Genomic DNA, 21,992 nt, shown 5'->3' on the forward strand with positions numbered 1-21,992 from the left:
AGCAAACAAATGGAATTAAAGCCACAAAATTAACACAAACCCAGTAATAGCAGGTGACTTCAAAACCTCCCTTTCTCCAATAAATAGGACATCTGGACAAAAAACAAACAAAGAAACCTCAGAATTAAAGGACATTATATCAAAAGGCCCTAGGAGACACCTATAGAATATTCCACTTAAACATCAAAGAATATTTATGACTCAGAAAGCTTCTCTAAAATAGACCACATGCTGGGACACAAAATAACCTAAAAAAATACAGAAAAACTGATATAATTCCACACATCCTATCTGGCCATTATGCAATAAAACTTAAAATTGACAGTGAATAAAACTCTAGGAAGTGTACAAACTCATAGAAATTAAACTAACCATTACTGAATGATGAGTGGAGCAAGGGAAAAAAGATCCCAAAAGAAATCAAAACATCCTGAAACTAAATGGGGCAACAAAACCCATGGGGGCAGAGCAAAAATAAATGACTTAATGGCACAATGCAAACATTTGGGAAAAACAAGAAAAAGTGAAACTCAGACACAGTAGACAATAAGCAATAACAAAAATTAAAGTATAAATTAATGAAATAGAAATAAACAATACAAAGAATCAGTGAATGTAAGAGCTAATTCTCTGAAAACATAGGTAGACTCTTGGCCCAACTAACCAAAAGAAACAGAAGACCCATATTAGCAGAACCAGAAATGAACAGGAAACATTACAATAGACTCTAGAGGAATTCAGAATGTTACAAGCAAATACCTAAAAAAATCCTTTTCTTCATTAACCTGGAAAGTCTAAAGGAGATGGATAAATTTCTAAGCTATCACACTTAGACTGAGGAGAGATCTAAAGCCTAAACAGACCCAGAACAATTCAGGAGACTGAAATTCTCCTGATTAAGAAAATAGCCTATTGACTACAAAAAACCCAAGCACAGATACAGTCATAGGAGAATTCTACCAAACTTTTAAAGGACTACAACTAATACTTCTACTCTTTTGTAGAAACAGGAGGAACACTCCCAAATTTTTCTATGAAGCCTGTGTTACCTGACTGCCCATACCAGGTAAAATACAACAGCAATGAAACCAAACAAACAAATCCCAGGCCAATATACCCAATGAACATAGATGCAAGCATCCTCAGTAAAATGCCCTTCAATTTAGTATAGAGACATGGGCCCACGAGTAGTTGGTCAACATAAAACAGTCTCTACGGCTTCTCTTTTGCGAGCTTTAGTTTCATTTTGTTATTTTTTGATCTTATTAGTTTTTTATTTGTTTTTCTTCTTTGTTGTTGTTTATTTCTTAGTTGCTTAGTTTTGAAGAAAGAAAACAAAGAAGTTGGGAGGGTAAGGAGGGTAGAGGGGAAATAATATAGTCAAAATACAAAAAAGATTTTGAAGGGTGATGGGCTTTATTGAATTCAATTTTTTTATTACAGCTGAGGTCACATCTATATACTATTTGGGGAAAGGGAAAGAATATGATCAAAATATACTGTATGAAAATAAATTTTACATACAAAGATCACTCACCAAGATCAAGTTGGCTTTATCAAGACAATGCAGGATAGTTCAACATATTTAAGCCAATGAATATAATAAACTGTATAAATGTCTTTAAAGACAAAAACCTCATGATCACCTCAATAGATACAGAAAAAGTCTTGATGAAATACAAAATATATTTTTTGGCAATGTTATTTTGCTTTTTTAATAGAATACCACTTGGCATTTATAGTTATAAACCAATCAAAAGACCATCACCCATGGTGCTTTTTAAAGCATTATTATAATGTACTCAATCCACTGATAAACTTATTGTAACACAATAAGTAATTCACAGCTTGTCAGCCAATATCCATGACAATAGTTCATTTCATAAAACTGGATGTAAGTAGAAAGAAGTACAAGAAAGTATAAAAACAGTTTCAGAAAAAATTTCCATATCTAGTCGTAATTTTCCTGGTTTCCTCTGTCATTAACAGTTCATCATCTTGTGACGGGCATCGTAGCATTTACACTTGTCTGGGATGTACAGTGAGTCAAAGGGTATAAACCTGAGGCATAGCCAGAAGAGCTGAGCAGCATGCTGCGCCCCAAGATTGATTATCAGACTCCAGAGGAGTCTTCTTAGCAGCATGAACATCTAGTCAACACTAGAAAAAACCAGATCTCTACAGGATAGCAGAAGAACACAATCAACAAGAGCGAGGGCAGTATGGCACCACCAGCGTCCAGCTAGCCTGCCATAGCAAGCCCTGGATATCCTAACACAGTCAATGCACAAGGAGATGACCTTAAATCCAGCAAACCAAAATGAAGGGAAACACCCCCCGACACACAAACACACACACACACGCAGACACGCACACACACACACACGACAACCAACAGGAATTAACAATCACTACTCACTAATATTTCTCTATAACAAAGGACCCAATTCCCTAATAAAAAGACACAGGCTAACAGAATAGCTATAAAAACAGGATGTATCATTCTGCTGCATACAAGATATGCACCTCAGCAATGAAGATAGAAATTACCTCAGAGTAAAGGGCTGGAAAAAGGTCTTCCAAGCAACGGACCAAAGAAGCAAACTAGAGTAGCCATTCTAATATCTAATAGAACAAACTTTCAACCAGAAATAATCAAAAGAGATGGAGAAGGGCACTTCATGCTCAAAGGAAAAATACACCAAGATGACATCTCAATTCTTAACATCTATGCCCCCAAAGCACCCACATTTGTAAATCACACATTGAAGCCCACAAATTAATAGTGGGAGACTTCAACACCACACTCTCACCAATGGATGGATCATAGAAACAGCAACTAAATAATAATAAAATAACACAGGTTATGAATCAAATGAGCCTATCAGAGATCTACGGAACATTTTACTGAAATAGAAAAGAATATACCATCTCAGCAACTCATGGAACCTACTCCAGACCTGACCATATAGCAGGTCACAAAGGAAACATCAACAGATACAACAAAATTGATAACTCCTTGTATCTCATCAGATAACCATGGATTAAAGCTGGAATTCAACAACAGAAAACAAAGAAGGCTTACAATCAAGAAATTAGACTCTAACAAACGAAACAACCCAGGTAAAAATAGGGTACAGAGCTAAACATAATACTCAACAGAAGAATCTCTAATTGTCAAGAAGAAATGTTCAATGTCCTTAGACATTGGGGAAATACAAAGCAAAATGACTCTGAGAGTATACTTTACATCCATCAGAATGGCTAAGATCAAAAACTCAAGGGACAGCACGTACTGGCAAGGATGTGGATAAAGGGGAACGATCCTCCAATGTTGCTTAGAGTGCAAATGTTTACAACCACTTTGGAAATCAATTTGGCAATTTTTTAAAACATTGGGAATAGTTCTATGTTAAGACTCAGCTACGCACAACAATGCCAAGCAACCAGAGCTTCCAGGGACTAAGCCACTACCTAAAGACTATACATGGACTGACCCTGGACTCTGACCTCATAGGTAGCAATGAATATCCTAGTAAGAGCACCAGTGGAAGGGGAAGCCCTGGGTCCTGCTAAGACTGAACCCCAGTGAACTAGACTGTTGGGGAGGGCGGCAATGGGGAGGGTGAGGAGGGGAACACCCATAAGGAAGGGGAGGGGGGGATGTTTGCCCGAAACCGAGAAAGGGAATAACACTCAAATGTATATAAGAAATATTCAAGTTAATAAAAAAAAAAAAAAAAGACTCAGCTACGGAGAGAAACTTGAAGCAATCCCACTAAAATCAGGGACTAGACAAGGCTGCCCATTCTCTCCCTACTTATTCAATATAGTTCTTGAAGTTCTAGCCAGAGCAATCAGACAACAAAAGGAGATCAAAGGGATACAGATTGAAAAAGAAGAAGTCAAAATATCACTATTTGCAGATGATATGATAGTATACTTAAGTGATCCCAAAAGTTCCACCAGAGAACTACTAAATCTGATAAACACCTTCAGCGAAGTGGCTGGGAATAAAATTAACTCAAATAAATCAGTAGCCTTCTTCTACACAAAAGAGAAACAAGCCGAGAAAGAAATTAGGGAAACGACACCCTTCATAAGAGTCCCAAATAATATAAAATACCTCGGTGTGACTTTAACCAAGCAAGTAAATGATCTGTACAATGAGAACTTCAAGCCTCTGAAGAAAGAAATTGAAGATCTCTCAAGAAGGAAAGATCTCCCATGCTCATGGATTGGCAGGATTAATATAGTAAAAATGGCCATTTTACCAAAAGCGATCTACAGATTCAATGCAATCCCCATCAAAATACCAATCCAATTCTTCAGAGAGTTAAGCAGAACAATTTGCAAATTCATCTGGAATAACAAAAAACCCAGGACAGCAAAAACAATCCTCAACAATAAAAGGACTTCAGGGGGAATCACTATCCCTGAACTCAAGCAGTATTACAGAGCAATAGTGATAAAAACTGCATGGTATTGGTACAGAGACAGACAGATAGACCAATGGAACAGAATTGAAGACACAGAAATGAACCCACATACCTATGGGCACTTAATTTTTGACAAAGGAGCCAAAACCATCCAATGGAAAAAAGATAGCATTTTCAGCAAATGGTGCTGGTTCAACTGGAGGTCAGCATGTAGAAGAATGCAGATCGATTCATGCTTATCACCCTGTACAAAGCTTAAGTCCAAGTGGATCAAGGACCTCCACATCAAACCAGATACACTCGAACTAATAGAAGAAAAAGTGGGGAAGAATCTCGATCACATGGGCACTGGAGAAAATTTCCTGAACTAAACGCCAATGTCTTATGCTCTAAGATCAAGAATTGACGAATGGTATCTCATAAAACTGCAAAGCTTCTGTAAGGCAAAGGACACTGTTGTTAGGACAAAATGGCAACCAACAAATTGGGAAAAGATCTTTGCCAATCCTACAGCAGATAGAGGGCTTATATCCAAAAGGAGACAAATAACCCTATTAAAAATGGGGTTCAGAGCTAAACAAAGAATTCACAGCTCAGGAATGCTGAATAGCCATTCACATAAAGAAATGTTCAACATCCTTAGTCATAAAAGAAATGCAAATCAAAACAACCCTGAGATTTCACCTCACACCAGTGAGAATGGCTAAGATCAAAAACTCAGGTGACAGCAGATGCTGGTGAGGATGTGGAGAAAGAGGAACACTCCCCCATTGTTGGTGGGATTGCAGACTGGTACAACCATTCTGGAAATCAGTCTGGAGATTCCTCAGAAAATTGGACATTGAACTATCTGAGGACCCAGCTATACCTTTCTTGGGCATATACTCAAAATATGCCCCAACATATAACAAAGACACGTGCTCCACTATGTTCATAGCAGCCTTATTTATAATAGCCAGAAGCTGTAAAGAACCCAGATGCCCTTCAACAGAGGAATGGATACAGAAAATGTGGTACATCTACACAATGGAATATTACTCAGCTATCAAAAACAATAACTTAATGAAATTCATAAGCAAATGGAGGGAACTGGAAAATGTCATCCTGATGAGGTAACCCAATCACAGAAAAACACACATGGTATGCACTCATTGATAACTGGATATTAGCCCAAATGCTCGAATTACCCTAGATGCACAGAACACATGAAACTCAAGAAGGATGACCAAAATGTGAATGCTTCACTCCTTCTTTAAAAGGGGAACAAGAATACCCTTGGCAGAGAATAGGGAGGCAAAGTTTAGAACAGAGGCAGAAGGAACACCCATTCAGAGCCTGCCCCACATGTGGCCCATACATATTCAGTCACCAAACTAGATAAGATGGATGAAAGTGCAGGGCGACAGAAACCGGATGTAGATATCTCCCGAGAGACACAGCCAGAATATAGCAAATACACAGGCGAATGTCATCATTAAACCACTGGACTGAGAACAGGACCCTCGTTGAAGGAATCTTAGAAAGGACTGAAAGAGCTTGAAGGGGCTTGAGACCCCATATGAACAACAATACCAACCAACCAAAGCTTCCAGGGACTAAGCCACTACCTAAAGACTATACATGGACTAACCCAGGGCTCCAACCTCATAGGTAGCAATGAATATCCTAGTAAGAGCACCAGTGGAAGGGGAAGCCCTTGGTCCTGCCAAGACTGAACCCCCAGTGAACATGATTGTTGTGGGTAGGGCAGTAATGGGGGGAGCATGGGGAGGGGAACACCCAGAGAGAAGGGGAGGGGTAGGGGTTAGGGGGATGTTGGCCCAGAAACCAGGAAAGGGAATAACTATTGAAATGTAAATAAGAAATACCCAAGTTAATAAAGATGGAAAAAAAAAAAAAGATTCGGCTATAAGACTCCTAATCATATACCAAAAGGTGTTCTACCATACCACAAGGACACCTGCTCAACTATGTTCATAGCAGCTTTATTCATAATAGTCAGAAACTAGAAACCTAGATATACTTCACAGAACAATGGATAAAGAAAATGTTGTATATTTACACAATGAAAATACTATCCAGCTATCAAAAACAATGACATCATGAAATTTGTAGGCAAATGGATGGAACTAAAAAATAACACGCAGAGTGAGGTTGAGGTAACCCAGATCCAGACATCCATGGTACATACTCACTTGTAAGTGGATAATAGCCATAAAGTACAGGATAACCTTGCTATAATCTATAGATCCACAGGAGGTACATAACAAAGAGGGTCCAAGGAATGATGCTTGAACCTCACACAGAACAGGAAATAAAACAGGCATTGGAGGTGGATGGATAGTGGGAACTGGATGGGAGAGGATGTGATAAGGGGATTAGGGGTGGGGATCAGGTGTGGGAAGGGGAGTGAGAGGGCTGGGAAAGAGAATGGAAATCAGTGGGGGTGGGCATCTCTGGATCAACTTGGAGACCTGGGATGAGGGAAGCTCCTAGGAAATCTTTAAGGGTGACTCTAACTGAGACTCCTTGCAGCTGGTATGGAGACTGAAGTATACCACTTCTTGTAGTATGACTTCCAGTGGAGGGAAGGGTACATCAACCCACCCATGTTGGACCCAAAATTTGTCCTACCTACAAGTTTCACAGGGATAAAGATGTAGTAGAAAATAATAGAATGGCCAACCAATGACTCATGCATCCCACAGGAAAGCGCCAACCCCTGACATTATTAATGATACTCTGCTATGCTTGCAGACAGCAGCCTAGCATAACTGTCTTCTGGGAGTCTTCATCTAGCAGTTGATGGAGACAGGTGCAGAGACCCACAGCCAAACATTTTGTGGCACTCAGGGGTCTAGTAGAAGAGTGGGGGATAGGACTAAGGGAGATGGAGAGGTCAAGGATACCAGAAAAAGATCTACAAAGTCAACCAACTTAGAGTCATGGGGGCTCAGAGACTGAACCACCAACCAACAAGCATGAATGGGCTGGACGTAGGCCCCTTACACATTTGTAGCAGATGTGCAGTTTGCTCTTCACATGGCTTCTCTAGCAGTTAGAGTGGGGGCTATCTCTGACTCTGCTGCCTGTCTTTGGATTTCTTTCTTCTACCTGGGATGCCTGGTCTGGCCTGAGGGGGAAGAGGATGTGCATAGTCCAGCTGTGATTTGACTTGCCAAGGCTAGTTGGTACCCCTATGGGCCTCCCCTTCTCTGATGAGAAGGGAAGGAGGATTACGGGGAGGCTTTTGTGTGTCTGTAGTGGGGGATAGGAGAGAAAGGAGGGAGGGGGGCTTCAATCAGGATGTAACATGAATAAATTAATGAAGAAAATAAATAAAATGGCTCAAGAATGTGAGGCAACAAGGGCTCATGACCTTTGTGCACATTTAAGTATATTTATGATCATGTGCATATGTATGTATGCACGTATAAATGTATTTACAAGTTTAACTATATATTTGTTTATATGAAAGGTTGTATTTGTGTGTGCAGATATATATATGTTTATATACACATATATGTAACTATATATATTCAATTGTTACTCATATGTTTTTGTACCAATAATAAAAAAAAAGCTACCAACTTGAGAGTGGAGGGTATGGGGGAGGTTGGAAGAATGGGATGGGAGAAGCTGGAGGCAGGAAAAAGAAGTGATATATTTAGTTAAAATTGGAAACAAAATACAGTAAAAAAATGTCAAATAAAGATAAGTTTGAGAACTCTGTAAAATTTTTTATAAGTGGTAAAATTACTACATAATATAGAAAATTAATTGATTGTGTTTAATGCTGGAGAATGTTTTTCAGTATAGATGCATGTGGTATGTGTGTGTGACATAGATGTCAGTCATATCCTTCAGGCTACATTGCTGATGTAACCTAACGAATAATTATGAATTCTCTCCTTTGGTTTAATTAACACCCTTGAGTGGCTCAAATACTCAGGGAGACACTAATTTTACTGTTTTATAGAAGGTTTTTACAAGGGATACAATTTAAGAAAGAGATACAAAGGAAGATGTGTGTGGGAGGTATGATAAAGCTTCCTGTCTTCTTCAGGAAACCCACAAGAAGAAACATTGTAGAAGTTCTCTGTACCCAGTCCTTTGAGTTTTTATAAAGATTTCCTTGCATGCTCATGATTGAGCCCTATAAAAATGTGGTTAGACAAAAGGGGCATGATCTAATGCTAGCACTGTGCTGAAACAGAGCAAGACCTGTATTCTTTTTGGTCTCATGAAACAGTCTTCCCTCCAGAGCAAAGAACACAATCCTTCCAGAGTGAGGAGGGCCTTCACGCACACTACAAGATGGTAGCAGGTTTTCATGGGCAACTTGAAGACAGAGGGTGGGGGAAATTAAGAGTGTCCAGGAAAGTTTTAATTTTTTTTCCATGCGTTTTCATTAAGAGTAGTACCTGACTAAACAAACATTATCTGTTATTAGCTCCAGAAGTTCATTAAACATTGAAAATACTACTTCTTATTGCATAAATTAGCATGTTTTTTTAAAATTGGATATTTTATGTATTTACATTTCAAATGCTATCCCCTTTCCTGGATCGCCCTTCTCCCATCCTCCTTCTTCCTGCTTCTATGAGGATGCTCCCGCTCCCAACCTCCCACCCACCCACTCCCACCTCACCACTCTGGCATTCCCTTACACTGGGGAAACGAGCCTTCACAGGACCAAGGGCTTCTCCTCCTATTGATGCCAGACAATGCCATCCTCTGCTACATATGGGGCTGGAGCCATGGGTCACTCCTTGTGTACTTTTTGGTTGGTGGTTTAGTCCCTTTGAGCTCTGGGGCGGTGTAGTTGTGTTTATCAGTTATTATAAGTAGATGAGATATGAACAATTTTCCTTTAAGATTATAAAACCTATTATTATTACTACTACTACAACTACTACTACTACTATTATTATTATTATATTTCCTACCATGAAATGAAAATAAACTATTTTTCTCTATAGACTGCTTGATATTTAAAAAATACATGATAAAACGAACTAAAGAAATAATTTGTTATAAGTGATACTGTTCCTGATTTAAGGAACATCATCAACCTGACAGATTTTAGAATCATTTGAAAGATGGCCCTTTAGGCTATTATTTTAATGATGACCACTGAAGAAGGAAGGCACATCTTGCCAGTGGGCAGGACTATTCCCTCAGGCAGGAGATTTTGGACTATACAAACTAAAGAAAACATTCATTATCATCTTTTTTTTTTTTAAACTGTGAGTGAACTACAAGCAGCTGCTTCCAGCTCCTGCTGCTCTGACTTCCACACTGTGATAGACTATACCTAGACCTGTGTGAGACATAGGAAACCCTTTCCCCTTTAAGTTGCTTTAGTCAGAGAATTTTATCAAAGCAACCAGAAGAGAAACTAAGATAGGAATTGGTCCAGAAGTGGGCCTGTGGCTTTTATAAATCTATTCAGTCCTTAGACCACGGGAACTGTTTTGTAGCCAGAAGGTGGAAGAGTTTGGAACTCTAGATTAGAAAAGCCAATACATTATCTATGAGACTCCATATAAGATATGTACTTAATAAATATGCAATTAATTATGGCTCTTTTCCATAATTCTAAACAGAATTAGAATTAAAGACCAAAGCTGTGTAATGGATCAGCAAGATAACTTAAAAGTGCTGAGGTCCAAGCTTAATCTCTGGATCCTTGGGTGCAAGGAGAGAAACATCTCCCAGCTGTTATCTTCTGATGTCTCCATTCCACAACTAAAAACTGTGGGTGAGGAAAGCAAGCCAGAGTAAGTTAGTGAAATCATACCTAACAGGAACTAAGAAACACTGAAGCGGAACTAGCAGCAGCCTGACAGAAGTGAGCGTTGTTCTTTTCCTGCTCCTGTGATAAAATACTCTTGACAAAAGCAATTTAAGGAAGAAAGGGTTTATTCTGTGTCATAGTTCGTCACAGCTGTGAAGTCAAGGCAACAGCAGCCTGACACAGCTGTTCACATTGCATTCATACTCAAGAAACAGACAGCAGAGCTGGCAAGATGGCTCAGGGAATTAAGAGAAATAGACCAGATCAGATGACTGGAAAGGAAGAAAGCACAGCATATTCAGAAGATACTGTGAATATCTATCTGGACAGCCAAATACACAGTCATAGACTAACAAGAATAGTAATAAAATTATGTTAACTGGTGATATATATGCTATATATATTATATATACATATGTATATCTCACAAAAATGATAAGTATCCATAAACATTTTATACAAATATATACACTAGTCCTTCAGAATATATAAGGAAAGTTTATATTTATAATAGCAACAAAGTGACAAAATGCCTAAAAGCAAAACAAGAGATGTGCATAACCACTATCTAGAAATCCTTGAAGTATTGAGTATGAGTAAAAAGTAGAAGAAACCAAAAAAAAAAAAAAAAAAAATTCTACTTTATTTCATGGGCAACATGATTCAATATGGTGAAGGCATCAGTTTTTTACAATTTATAATTTCATCTTAAGAAATTAAGAAAATAAGTAAAGCAGTTGATTCTAAAATATACAGGGAAAACCATCAAGAAAACTCTGAAAAAGGCTTATAAAAGAGTGGACAGGATAGAGACACAGAACAATATTTTGTAAGTCTGTGATTATAACACTGGCACCCATCAGAGACCTGTAATATACATAACATGAGAGAACTTACAGAACAAAATCAACTGTGAGGTAAATAGTAAAACATGCAGGCATCAGGTTAAAACACTATGATCTAGTTTTTTGTGTAAGTGATGTTGGGGAAATGGGAAATCATATGGGGAAAGTTATTTAGGCAGAAAAAACAAGAGTGGTGGTTCACAATAAACATCAGGTAAACGCCAAATAGGTGAAATATATAAGTATGAAAATAATTAAAATTATAAAAGTACTAGAAAATGAGTAAATAATAAATAGAAATTCCTCGTCTGCAATTTGGGGAATCTTTTTAAATATATTTTAATTGGTACAGCAAGAAAGAACTTTTATAATATATAGTTTTTCATTTCAATACACTGTCACTACACACAGTTCTACTTTATGATATTTAACAGTGACAGGTATCAAACACTGATTATGTTGTACTATCCAAAACCCCAATGATCTCAAAACCCAGAAAAAGTCAGTTTGATATGATCCTGAAGGCAGGAAAAAGCTGATGCTGTTTGACGTTAGGTAGGAGAAATGTTTTAGTAATTTAAGGGAATTTTTTCATTCTGACTGAGTAGGTGAGACCAAAGGCAATCTGTTTTACTCATCTAACAGTTAAAATCAAGATCTTAGAATATACCAGACTTTAATAATGCAGCAGTCAGTTCTTTATAACCAATCTATTACTATGCACTCACGCAGAAGTGTAGGCATGTACCGTGCACACATACACACATATTGCTTCTATTTCTCTGCAAACATCTAATATAATACTGAAGAACATATCTCACAATTAAGTAAAAAGGCAGGGAACAATGTCTGACATGCTACCATCTACAGGTAAGAAAGTGTAGATTTTGGAAGGCAAATTAATATACACGCTATGGAAATCATTATGGTGGTTCCTCAAAAAATTAATAATCTATTACCATATAAAATGACTGTATTTCCCACTACATGTTCACTGCTGCTCTATTTACACTAGCAAGGATGTGAAAGCACCTAGATGGCTAACAACCAACGACTAAAACATGTGATACGTATATACAACACATGTTTACTCAGCTATAAAGAAAATGAAATGATGAACATTTCAAGCAAATAGATGAAGCTGAAAATGTTTCGCTAAGAACAATAACCCAGACCCAGAGCAAAAATGTTCTATGTTCTGATATGTGGATATTTGCATCAAGTTCTTTATGTTTGTATGTTTAACCTGGAGTCCCTGCAGAATCCAGAAAACCGGAAGGAGTTCATGGCTGGGGAGATAACAGACACATCTTAGGCAGAAGGCACAACATGGGTGACATGATAGGAAAACTGAATGGGAAGGGAAGTTTACATAGGGGGAGAGAGGACTAGAAGGAGAGGGGAGGGTAGAGAGGGCTGAGGTGTGAGTGGGGAATGAAATAGCTAACATTAAGAATGTTTGAAAATTCATTTGCAAATTAGTATTTTATGAGCAATATATCTACATTTTTTTCCATGTAAGACTTTGATAGAGTTACCCTCCACAGGAGATTCCTCCCAGAAACCAGAGTGCCAAATAAAAAGCCTAGTGATTTGTGTGTGGTAACTCCTTGGAAGTATTGGATAGTGGTATTCCAAAGCCCCCACAAACAACAGAGGCTATAGTTTGCTCTTGACCGCTCACTAGAATTTGAGGGTAAGATCCTACTGCAGAAGATACCACACTTCAGTCACAGACAGGTGAGTCAAATTGTAACTGACAAGAGGACTGCTCCACTCTAGTTGACTTTCATAGCACTGGACGCTGCTCTGAGGCTGCTGGGGTGAGTCATCGACACTGTGCACTGCAACAGTAAGTGTCGTGGCAGGATCTATCCAAGGGTGATAGAGTGGCACAAAGCTTGTGAGGGTAATTGGCTACTCTCCAATTCAAGGAGTTAAGACTGTTCCATAGGAAGAAATACAGGCCTGGGACCATCAATCTAACCAAGAATCCATACTTGGGGAGCACCAAGCCAGACATATGAACTTACGATTATAATTCTGCTAAGTGGACATAATATCAAACTACTGATAGAATCATAATTTGCTATCTATTGCTTTGATAAACACAATGACCCAAAGTAACTTGGGGAGGAATGATTTATTTCTGCTTACTTGTCCCAATCACAGCCAGAAACAATATTAACTAAAGGCAGGAATCTAGAAGAAGAAACTGAAGCAAAGGACATTGAGGCCTGGTACTTAATGGCTTGCTCTCCATAGCTGGCTCAGTCTGCTCTCTTCTATAACCCAGAACCATCTGCCTAAGGGTGGTAATGCCCACTGCTCTGGGCTTTCCCAAATCAATCACCCAAAAGGAAAATGCCCCCGCAGGCTTCCCTTCAGGCCAAGTTGATGGAGGCATTTTCTGTTAATGTTCCCTCTTCCCAGATGACCCTGGTTTGTGTTAAGCTAACAAAAATATCTAACCAGCATGTCTAGATACATAGTTATTTCACAGAGTACTTTAATTTTAAACTTAAAGTTAGTTGGTAAACTACTTCTAGGCACAGGACCCTGCCCTGGACTCTGATATAGCCAGGTATATACCGCTGGAATAAACTGATGTCCCTTTTCTAGCAGCTATAAACTACAAACAGGTTCTTGGTTAGGGGCAGGACACTGGGTCCACTTCCCTCTCTCAGTGCTAGGACCCCACCTGGCTTGAACCTGTGCAGATCTAGTATGTCTGGCTGAGGTCTCCGTGATTTATTTGGTAGCATATTGTTTCTAGCTGGGGTATTTTGTCTGTTCCTCCCACCCAACCCCTGCTAACAGGTAACTCCTTTGGAACTCTTTTTTACATTGTGTATATATTCCAATGGTCCTTACCAGTTACCTAACCTCTGTGGGTATTCCAAATGAAACATAAATGTGAAAAGTTAAAAAGCTCTAATCCACATGTGAGTCAAAACCCGCAGTGTTCATCCTTCTGGATTAACCATTCTGTTAGGGTTACTTCCTTTACCACAATTGTCTTCAGTTCCATCCACTCACCTGTAAATGTCCTTTTTCCTTAACCACTGAATAATGAATGTTCTATGAAGTATGCATACCACACTTTCCTTATCCATTTTTCAGCTTATGTTTTTAGTTTATGTGTAGAGGGCTTCTCTCTGACTACTGAGAACACATGAGCGAAGAACACGGATGAGCATCTCTGGATCAGACAGAGCCTGTACCATATGCTCCAGTGGTCTCTTGGCAGAGCCACTTTCAGCATCTTAAGCAGTCTGCACACTGACTTCCACAGTGGCTGTTACCAGTGAGCACCCCCACCAACAGTGAGCAGATGCTGCCTTTCTCTACAGCCTCTAAGTCATCCACTGCATTTGGATCGTTTTTGTTGTTTTCTTTTATATCTTAGCCATTCTGACTATGTAAGATATCAAAATAGCTAGGTCTGACTAGGCCTAGATAAGACATCAAATAATCCAGTTTAAAAACGAGTCATGAAACTAAGAGGGTTCTCAAAAGTCCCCAAACACACACGGATGAGAACACCATGTGAGAACACGGATGAAAGGAGACTCAACATCCACAGGACAGGCTCCCACATCAGGGAAATGCCAATTAACACTTTGAGATTTCATCTGTTAATTTTTTAAGATTATGCCTGAGTACTCTATTTACATCATATCTACCCCACACTCTTCCCACTCCAATCCCTCTCATGTCCTCTCCTCTCTCTCAATTTCATGACCTTTTTTAATTAGTAGTATCGTGTGTTAGTATGTCCGTGTGTTTAGAACAAAATGTATATGTATAAGAGACTGCTGTCTTTATATATACTTTTATCTTAATTTGTGAATAATTCACTTCCCTGTTAATGTTAAGAGCCATATATTTTACACACACACACACACACACACACACACACACACACACACACACACACACATGCGCGCACGCATGCATATATGAGGTGGGTGAGAGTGGCAGGAAAATGAGAATGGTAGATCCACCATTTTTCTTAAGTGGACTTTGGTGTGGGGTATTCTCACAGGAGTATTTGTCCCATCCACTGTGTAATAGATCTGTCTTGTATTCTCTTTCCCTCCCTCCCTCCCTCCTTCTCTCCCTCCCTCCCCTCCTTTCTTCTTTTTTTGAACTTGTTTTTTTCCCCAAAAGATTCTATATCTTCATGTGATCAGAAAGTTCATTTTAGGTCAAAAACCTTTTAAAAAGTTGATATGGATTTAAGTACAAGTTGTGGATTTAACAAACAAAAAACAAACAAACAAACAAACAAAAAATTAACCTTACCATGATAACGCATGCCTTTAAAAACTACCCTTAATAGAAAGGAGTGAGACAGTTGTGAGTTTGAGACCCACAACTGAGTTATACAATAAACTCTTAACCCAGAACAAAATATGTGTGTAAGCATCATCTCTATTTAAACCCAAAGCCTTCGAAAAATACTAAAATTTCAATTTTATGCAATTTTAATTTAAATTACATTTAATTTCTTTTTCTCTTGATAAATATAAAAAATCAGTATTACTTTCAAAGTTAATAAGGACTCCAAACACTACTGGACAAATCTTTGCTTTCATTTAGATATACTTAAAATTTTATACAAATGTGTGAAATAAAACTGACTTATTTACTCTGATAAGATTTTATTAGTCATTTAGTTGGAATAACTTAGTAGATTTCTTTTATAAGAATTACATTTCAAATATAATATGAAATAATCAAACACAGAAAAATATACAATGTAAAGGTACAGGTATAATTTCAGTAAAGCATTTTTATGTATATACCCTAAGATATAAAAACTTTCCTTCCTGAACAATTTGAAAGCAGTTTACAAATAGCATGTCATTTTTCTCCCTGGATTCATAGTTCCTAGGGAGAAAATTCTTCTGTATAACCACAACATGATTATCATTAGGATAATTATCAGCAATCTTCTAATTTACTAAAAACGTCTAGTTTATAAATTCAATTTTTTTTCTTACTGCCTCCAGAATGAATGTTAAATTTTTGTCATGGAGGTCATTAGAACGGCCCCCAGAGGCTCATACATTTAAATGCTCCACAACTGTTCCACAGTTGGTGGAACCCTCTGGGAAGGATTAGGAGGTGTGGCCTTCTTGGAGGAAGTGTGTCAGTGTGGGGTGGGTAGGGATTGGAAGTCATTTCCCATTAGCATGCTCATGCCCAAGTTTGCTCTCATTCCCCTGCTTTCTGCCTCATGGTTGTTGTCTTGCGTGTAAGCTCTGACCTATTGCTCTGCACCATGCCTGCCTGCTGTTGTCATGTTCTCGGCCATGATAGTCAGGGACTAACATTCTGGTACCATAATCCCCAATTAAATGCTTCCTTTTAAATCCTTAGGTTGTGGTGTTTTGTCACAGCAGGAAAAAAGAAAACTCAGACAAGACTATAAATTTTTTATGATGCATCTAGACCTTGGTAGTTAGATCTCTTTACATTCTTATTTTGATGTTTATATAATTGGATTTTTGCTTAAATTTTTGTAGAACACCTCACATAGTTTATTTTTGATTGCTATTTAAAAATGGCTAATTTGCATTGTTGAAATACTCTAGATATTTCACTGATTTTTCTTTTTCTTTCTTTTTTTGGGTATCTTGTCTTATCAATTACTGAAAATTGCTCTAAGACTATTTTCTCAAATTTCCTTTATAATTTTCTCTAGTTTTGCTCATATATGTTTAGAATAGTTATGCTAAGGCTTTTTCTGCTTGCTTTAGCATATAATTTTGATTTGCAGGTCTGCTCCTTGAGTCCAACCCATTTATTCTGCTTCATTCTGTATGTGGTAGTTTGTTAAACATTGCCACTTTGCTTATAAAACACTGCTATAAATATTTCCCCAGAAAGGACATATACTTTTCCTCTCTCTAATACAAGGAGGCTAGGATGAAAGAAGGAACACTTGGATCCATCAGCAGTAATTGGTCTGGAATAGGTCTAAATTACCTCTTTAGTGAGCATCAGTTTACATTTGGTTTCAGATGCTTTGAGAGTGAGTGAGTGCTCTATGTACGTGGAGAGACAGCTCTCAGAGCAAAGAGCAGAGATCCTTCTCTGCATTTTCATTCCATTCCCAGCCCCTCATGCTGCTGCTGAATAGAAACCAGGAAGACAATATGAGGAATTACACCTGAGGTTTGGTTCTTTAAAGATTCCAACCTGTCCATGTGGTAATGGTTGTTTAAATGAAAACTGACACCTCAGGGTCCCCCTCCTCCGTCAGGCTAGACTGACTCTTCTTACTACTTGCTGTGTTCCCCTACTTAGGTGAGGCTTATTAATTCTACCTTCTTCATTCCTTTAAGCCACTGTGCATCCCTTCTCCTTCAGACTTTGAAATACATTTAGATTTTAATAGCACTACTACTCACCCTATAATAAGGTAAGTTGAATACTGTTGTAATTATGTGTATGCTAACCTTAAAGCAACTTTGCTATTTAGTGTATTCAGGATTCAGATTCATGTAATTGCTCCTGTTAGTCCTTGTACTTTTTGGGGATTTTGTTGTTGTTGTTTGCTAGGTTTTGCTTTGTTTTCAAGACAGGATATTTCTGTGTAGCCCTGGCTGTCCTGCAACTCACTTTGTATATGAGGCTGGCCTGAAACTCAGATCTGCTTGCCTCTCCCTCCCATGTGCTGAGATTAAAGGTGTGTATCATCATGCCCACCTACCTCTTGGTACCTTTTAATCATGTTTTCATGATTTATTTCCTATTTATTTCTTTTAAACTGAAAACTAGGTCTAAATGATTGTTATAAGTCAAATATTTTTTTTTTACAAAAAATCTTATTAGATGAAGCTGCATCTGCATATTATGCACAAGCTCCTGAACATTTATAGTAAACACTACCAACTGGTTGAAGTGGTGCCTGTAGATCCTGAAAATATGTATTTACAGTTTTTCTTTGTAGTTAGTAATAATGTATAGAATGACATTTTGGCTTGACGATCAATGTGGTCTTTAATAGCATTTCAACTAAACTTACTTCCGCTTATTAATTGTCACATTTGCAGGTGCAAAGTTAAGATATTTTAAAGGTATATCATTCTTTAATACTTATATCCTGTCATCGTTTTATAAATCAGTATTTTCCTTTATAAACAGATCTTAATTATATATTCTCCCAAACTCCTGAGGTATGTTTATTTAAAATTCTTTTGTTGAGCAATTTTTACAGTAAACAGTGTGTATGAGGGTTTGAGATGCTGTGCAGTATCACTGTGCTCTCCTGTGTGCCCTGACTCCATCACTTAGTCATTCTGCTGTGGCTGTTGCTGCTTTGTTTCCTTGGGGAGGGTGGGGCTCATATAATTCTATCTTGCCAACGAGAATCAACCAAAGCTTGCCTTAAAGTTCTCATTACTTTTGAGCAATTTACTTCAATCCAGTACAAAATAAGTATTACTTTCCTTGCGTAAGGCATATGATCTACCTTTTCAGAGCCCTGTTTTCTTTTAATGAAAGTTAGAATGAAAGTAACATAAGATGGGCAGCTGGGTGTCCTTTATGTTACATCAACATTGTTTTTGTGTGTGTGAAGAGAACTAGAAACACATGAGAGAAGGAGGCAGAGAAGAGAGATCAAACATCCTTAATGCCAAATGCTCCAAATCCAATATTTATTGAGCACTGATGTCACAAATGGAAAATTTTCCATGTTCATAATCAAAATTTTAAAAAGACTGTACACACTAGAAGCAAGACAAGGGAGTAACGGTTTGGTAAATTGTGTATCAAATGGATAAATCAGCATGAAAGTATTTTTAAAAAGCTAAACTAAACTAGAAATGGAACTGTCACATGACCCAGCTATACCATTCTTTCATGTGTATCTGAAGTCACAAAATACAAAGATGGTTGTGATTCATATTTGTTGCTGTATGATTCACAGTAGCCAAGAAACAGAATTTGTTGGGATGCCTACCAATAGGAAAATAGAAAAAGAAAATATTGTGTACATGCACAAAAATAATGGTATTTTGCAGGAAAATGAATGCAATTAGAAAATTATTATTATAAGTGAAATAAGGCAGACAGAAAGACAAATATTAAATGTTTTCTCTCAAATGCACGAAATAGATTTAAAATTATAGGTAATTGTATGTGAGTGTGTGTGTGTGTGTGTGTGTGTGTGTGTGTGTGTGTGTATAACCATGTTTTTTGAGGTTGTTGTTGGAGTATGTTTCTTTGTTTCATTTCATGCTTTGGTATTTTTTTGTGTGTCCTATTGGTTTTGTTTGTTTATTTTGATTTTCAATGTGTGTTTGAGAGAAACAGACAGACAGAACAAAATATATGCAGGGTAAAGAGGTGGGAAAGATCTAGAAGTAGATGGGTAAAGAAAAAAACATTATCTAAATATACTGTATAAAATTTTTTAACAAAAAGGAAAGAAACAAAACAATACAAAATAAAGAAATGTAACACTGTTAAACTTATACAAAGGATTAAAACAGCAGAATGCATATTTGTTGTGGTTAAATTGATTAAAATGTTTCATTACAATGAATCACACTGTTCTTAATAAAAATAAATGTTTTATGATTTCAAAAAATATTATGAAAGCAAAATTTGAATTGAATGAACTTGATGTGGATGGGTAAAGAGCTGGAAGAGTTGGGGGAAGAGAAACTATAATTAGAATAGACTGTATAAAAAAAAAACAAAACCTCGTTTCAACAAATACAGAAATTGTAAAGGGATTAGGTTCAGAGAGATGTTAAGTCCCCTGGCTGTTTGTCCAGAGGACCTGAGTTCAGGTTCCACTACCCATGTCAGGGCACTCACAACTCCTTCAAACTGTAGCCTCAAGAGACCTAACATCCGCTTCTGGGTTCTTCAGGCCCGAACAGAGATGGCAAACACACACACACACACACACACACACACACACACACACTCTTAACACACACACACACACACTCACGTACACACTCTTAACACACACTCACTCACACACACTCACACACACACACTCACACTCATACACACACACACACTCACACACACACACACACACACATACTCACACACACACACACACACACACACACACACACACACACACACACACACTTAAGAAAACTAAGTACAAAGAGGGGAAATTTGAACAAAAGCCACTGTAAGATGGAAACTACAATTTCCCAGACAAAACAGTTTTCCTTCTGAAATTCACTTTACAATTCAGTCACCATATAGAAATCTTCTGATTTCACCACACTGATGACATTAGTAGCAATACTGTTCTACTTTCTGACTTCGACATTATAAAGTGTACTAAGAGAAAATAAATATCCACAGTCAACACAAATGCTGACATACCCCAAAATCACATATCAAAAATTCGGGGTTTTGAAACTAGTAACACATTTTCAAGTTTAATTTATTGAACTTTTTACTTCAATCCAAATGTATTATCTAAAGAAGTTTTTATATTATGGGTGAGTTCGCCATCATTTTATCTTGTGTAAGTTAATACTTAAAATCATATTTTATAAAATGTTTAGACAAAATTAAACATGTGAAAAGGTGTTTTCATTAAGAAAGGTAACTGAAGTAAACCTAGACCAAATGAGACACAAAGAAGAAGAGGATCTGAAGAGTGATCTACAGATCACTTGGAGCGCGTATACTTCCCACTGCGGTATAATAAGCTACATGCCATTTTACATTTAAACGTTAGAATATAGTGGAAACCAGTTTTTAAAACACTCACCTACAACACCATTCAATGCGACCTTCACCCTCGCAAGTTTTTGCCCAGTGATTATCTGCCAAATTTTTCATTGCAACAGCATATTCACAAAGTGTTTCTGCATCTTCACAGTGTTCTCGCCAAATCTTATCAAAGTCTCCCACTGTATACAAAAAGAAGATGAACTAGATTAAATTTATTTAAAATGTGTGAGCTAATTTTAAAAAAATAAAATTTATAAACAAAGTATACAAAAGTCATCAATTAAAACTTAGTAAAGTTTTAAATATTGTTTTACAACTGATGATCTGAACAATCAAAATTGGCTGTTTTAAACAGATTTACATAATTGAACACACACAGAAAGAGAGGGGTAGGTATGTGAGCTACCCATTCCTAAAGCAAATCTATGTTGGCAGGGTACAACCACGCCTGGAAATTCAAGCATTCATTTTCACAGTATCTTTGCATTCTACAGTCTTGAAAAGAACACCAGAAGCACCTGTGTTTTCCCTGCCCCACCCATTGTTCACGGATCAATGCATGTTACAAGCCTCTCTAAAATTTCAAGCTTTTGTTAATGCTCTAAATAAAAACTATTAAGCAAGTGGCCAGAGGGGACATGTTTCATGGTAAAATGTTTGCTTTGCAAGCAGAAAGACTTGAGGTTCCATCGCCAGAAGCCACAGAAACAAGCCTGGTGTGCTAGTTAAAGCTTGTAATCTAAGAGACGGGCAGGGAGAGACAGGTGACCTTTCTGGCTTACTGACCATAGCTGGCCAGCCAACATGGTCCAGTTGGCCAGTTCCTGTGTGGCGATATACCTCCACTCCAAAGACAATAAAAATATAAGGTGTATGGTAGCTGAGGAATGACACTTAAAATTGTCTTCTGTGTTCCAACGTGCACATATACAAACACACACACAGGTTGCTCTCCAACTATTCCTTTTTAGTCTTTAAATCAGTCATCATCACATTTAAGATAAAATTCCAGACATCACTGTGAAGACTGATAATGACTGAAGAATTATTTGGCCAAATGAAGCAGAACAGGGTAAAGAATTAAAATTATCTGAGCACCTTGGTTCACCATCTTTAAACAAAGAAATTTGAGTTCTATCATACAATATTTAAATCTAGGTATTTATGTAGTAACAA

General features: G+C 37.6%; 1 protein-coding gene across 1 annotated transcript in view; it reads right to left on the reverse strand.

The window, feature by feature from the left end:
* Bmt2 (base methyltransferase of 25S rRNA 2 homolog) overlaps window positions 1-21,992 on the reverse strand; it is a 57,707-nt gene that overhangs the window by 22,626 nt on the left and 13,089 nt on the right. Inside the window, exon 2 of the mRNA XM_032906932.1 lies at window positions 20,854-20,995. Coding sequence (XP_032762823.1) covers window positions 20,854-20,995 — 142 coding nt within the window. The remainder of the gene's footprint in view (window positions 1-20,853; window positions 20,996-21,992) is intronic.

Source organism: Rattus rattus, chromosome 6 (assembly GCF_011064425.1).
Source record: "Rattus rattus isolate New Zealand chromosome 6, Rrattus_CSIRO_v1, whole genome shotgun sequence".
NCBI classification, from domain to species: domain Eukaryota; kingdom Metazoa; phylum Chordata; class Mammalia; order Rodentia; family Muridae; genus Rattus; species Rattus rattus.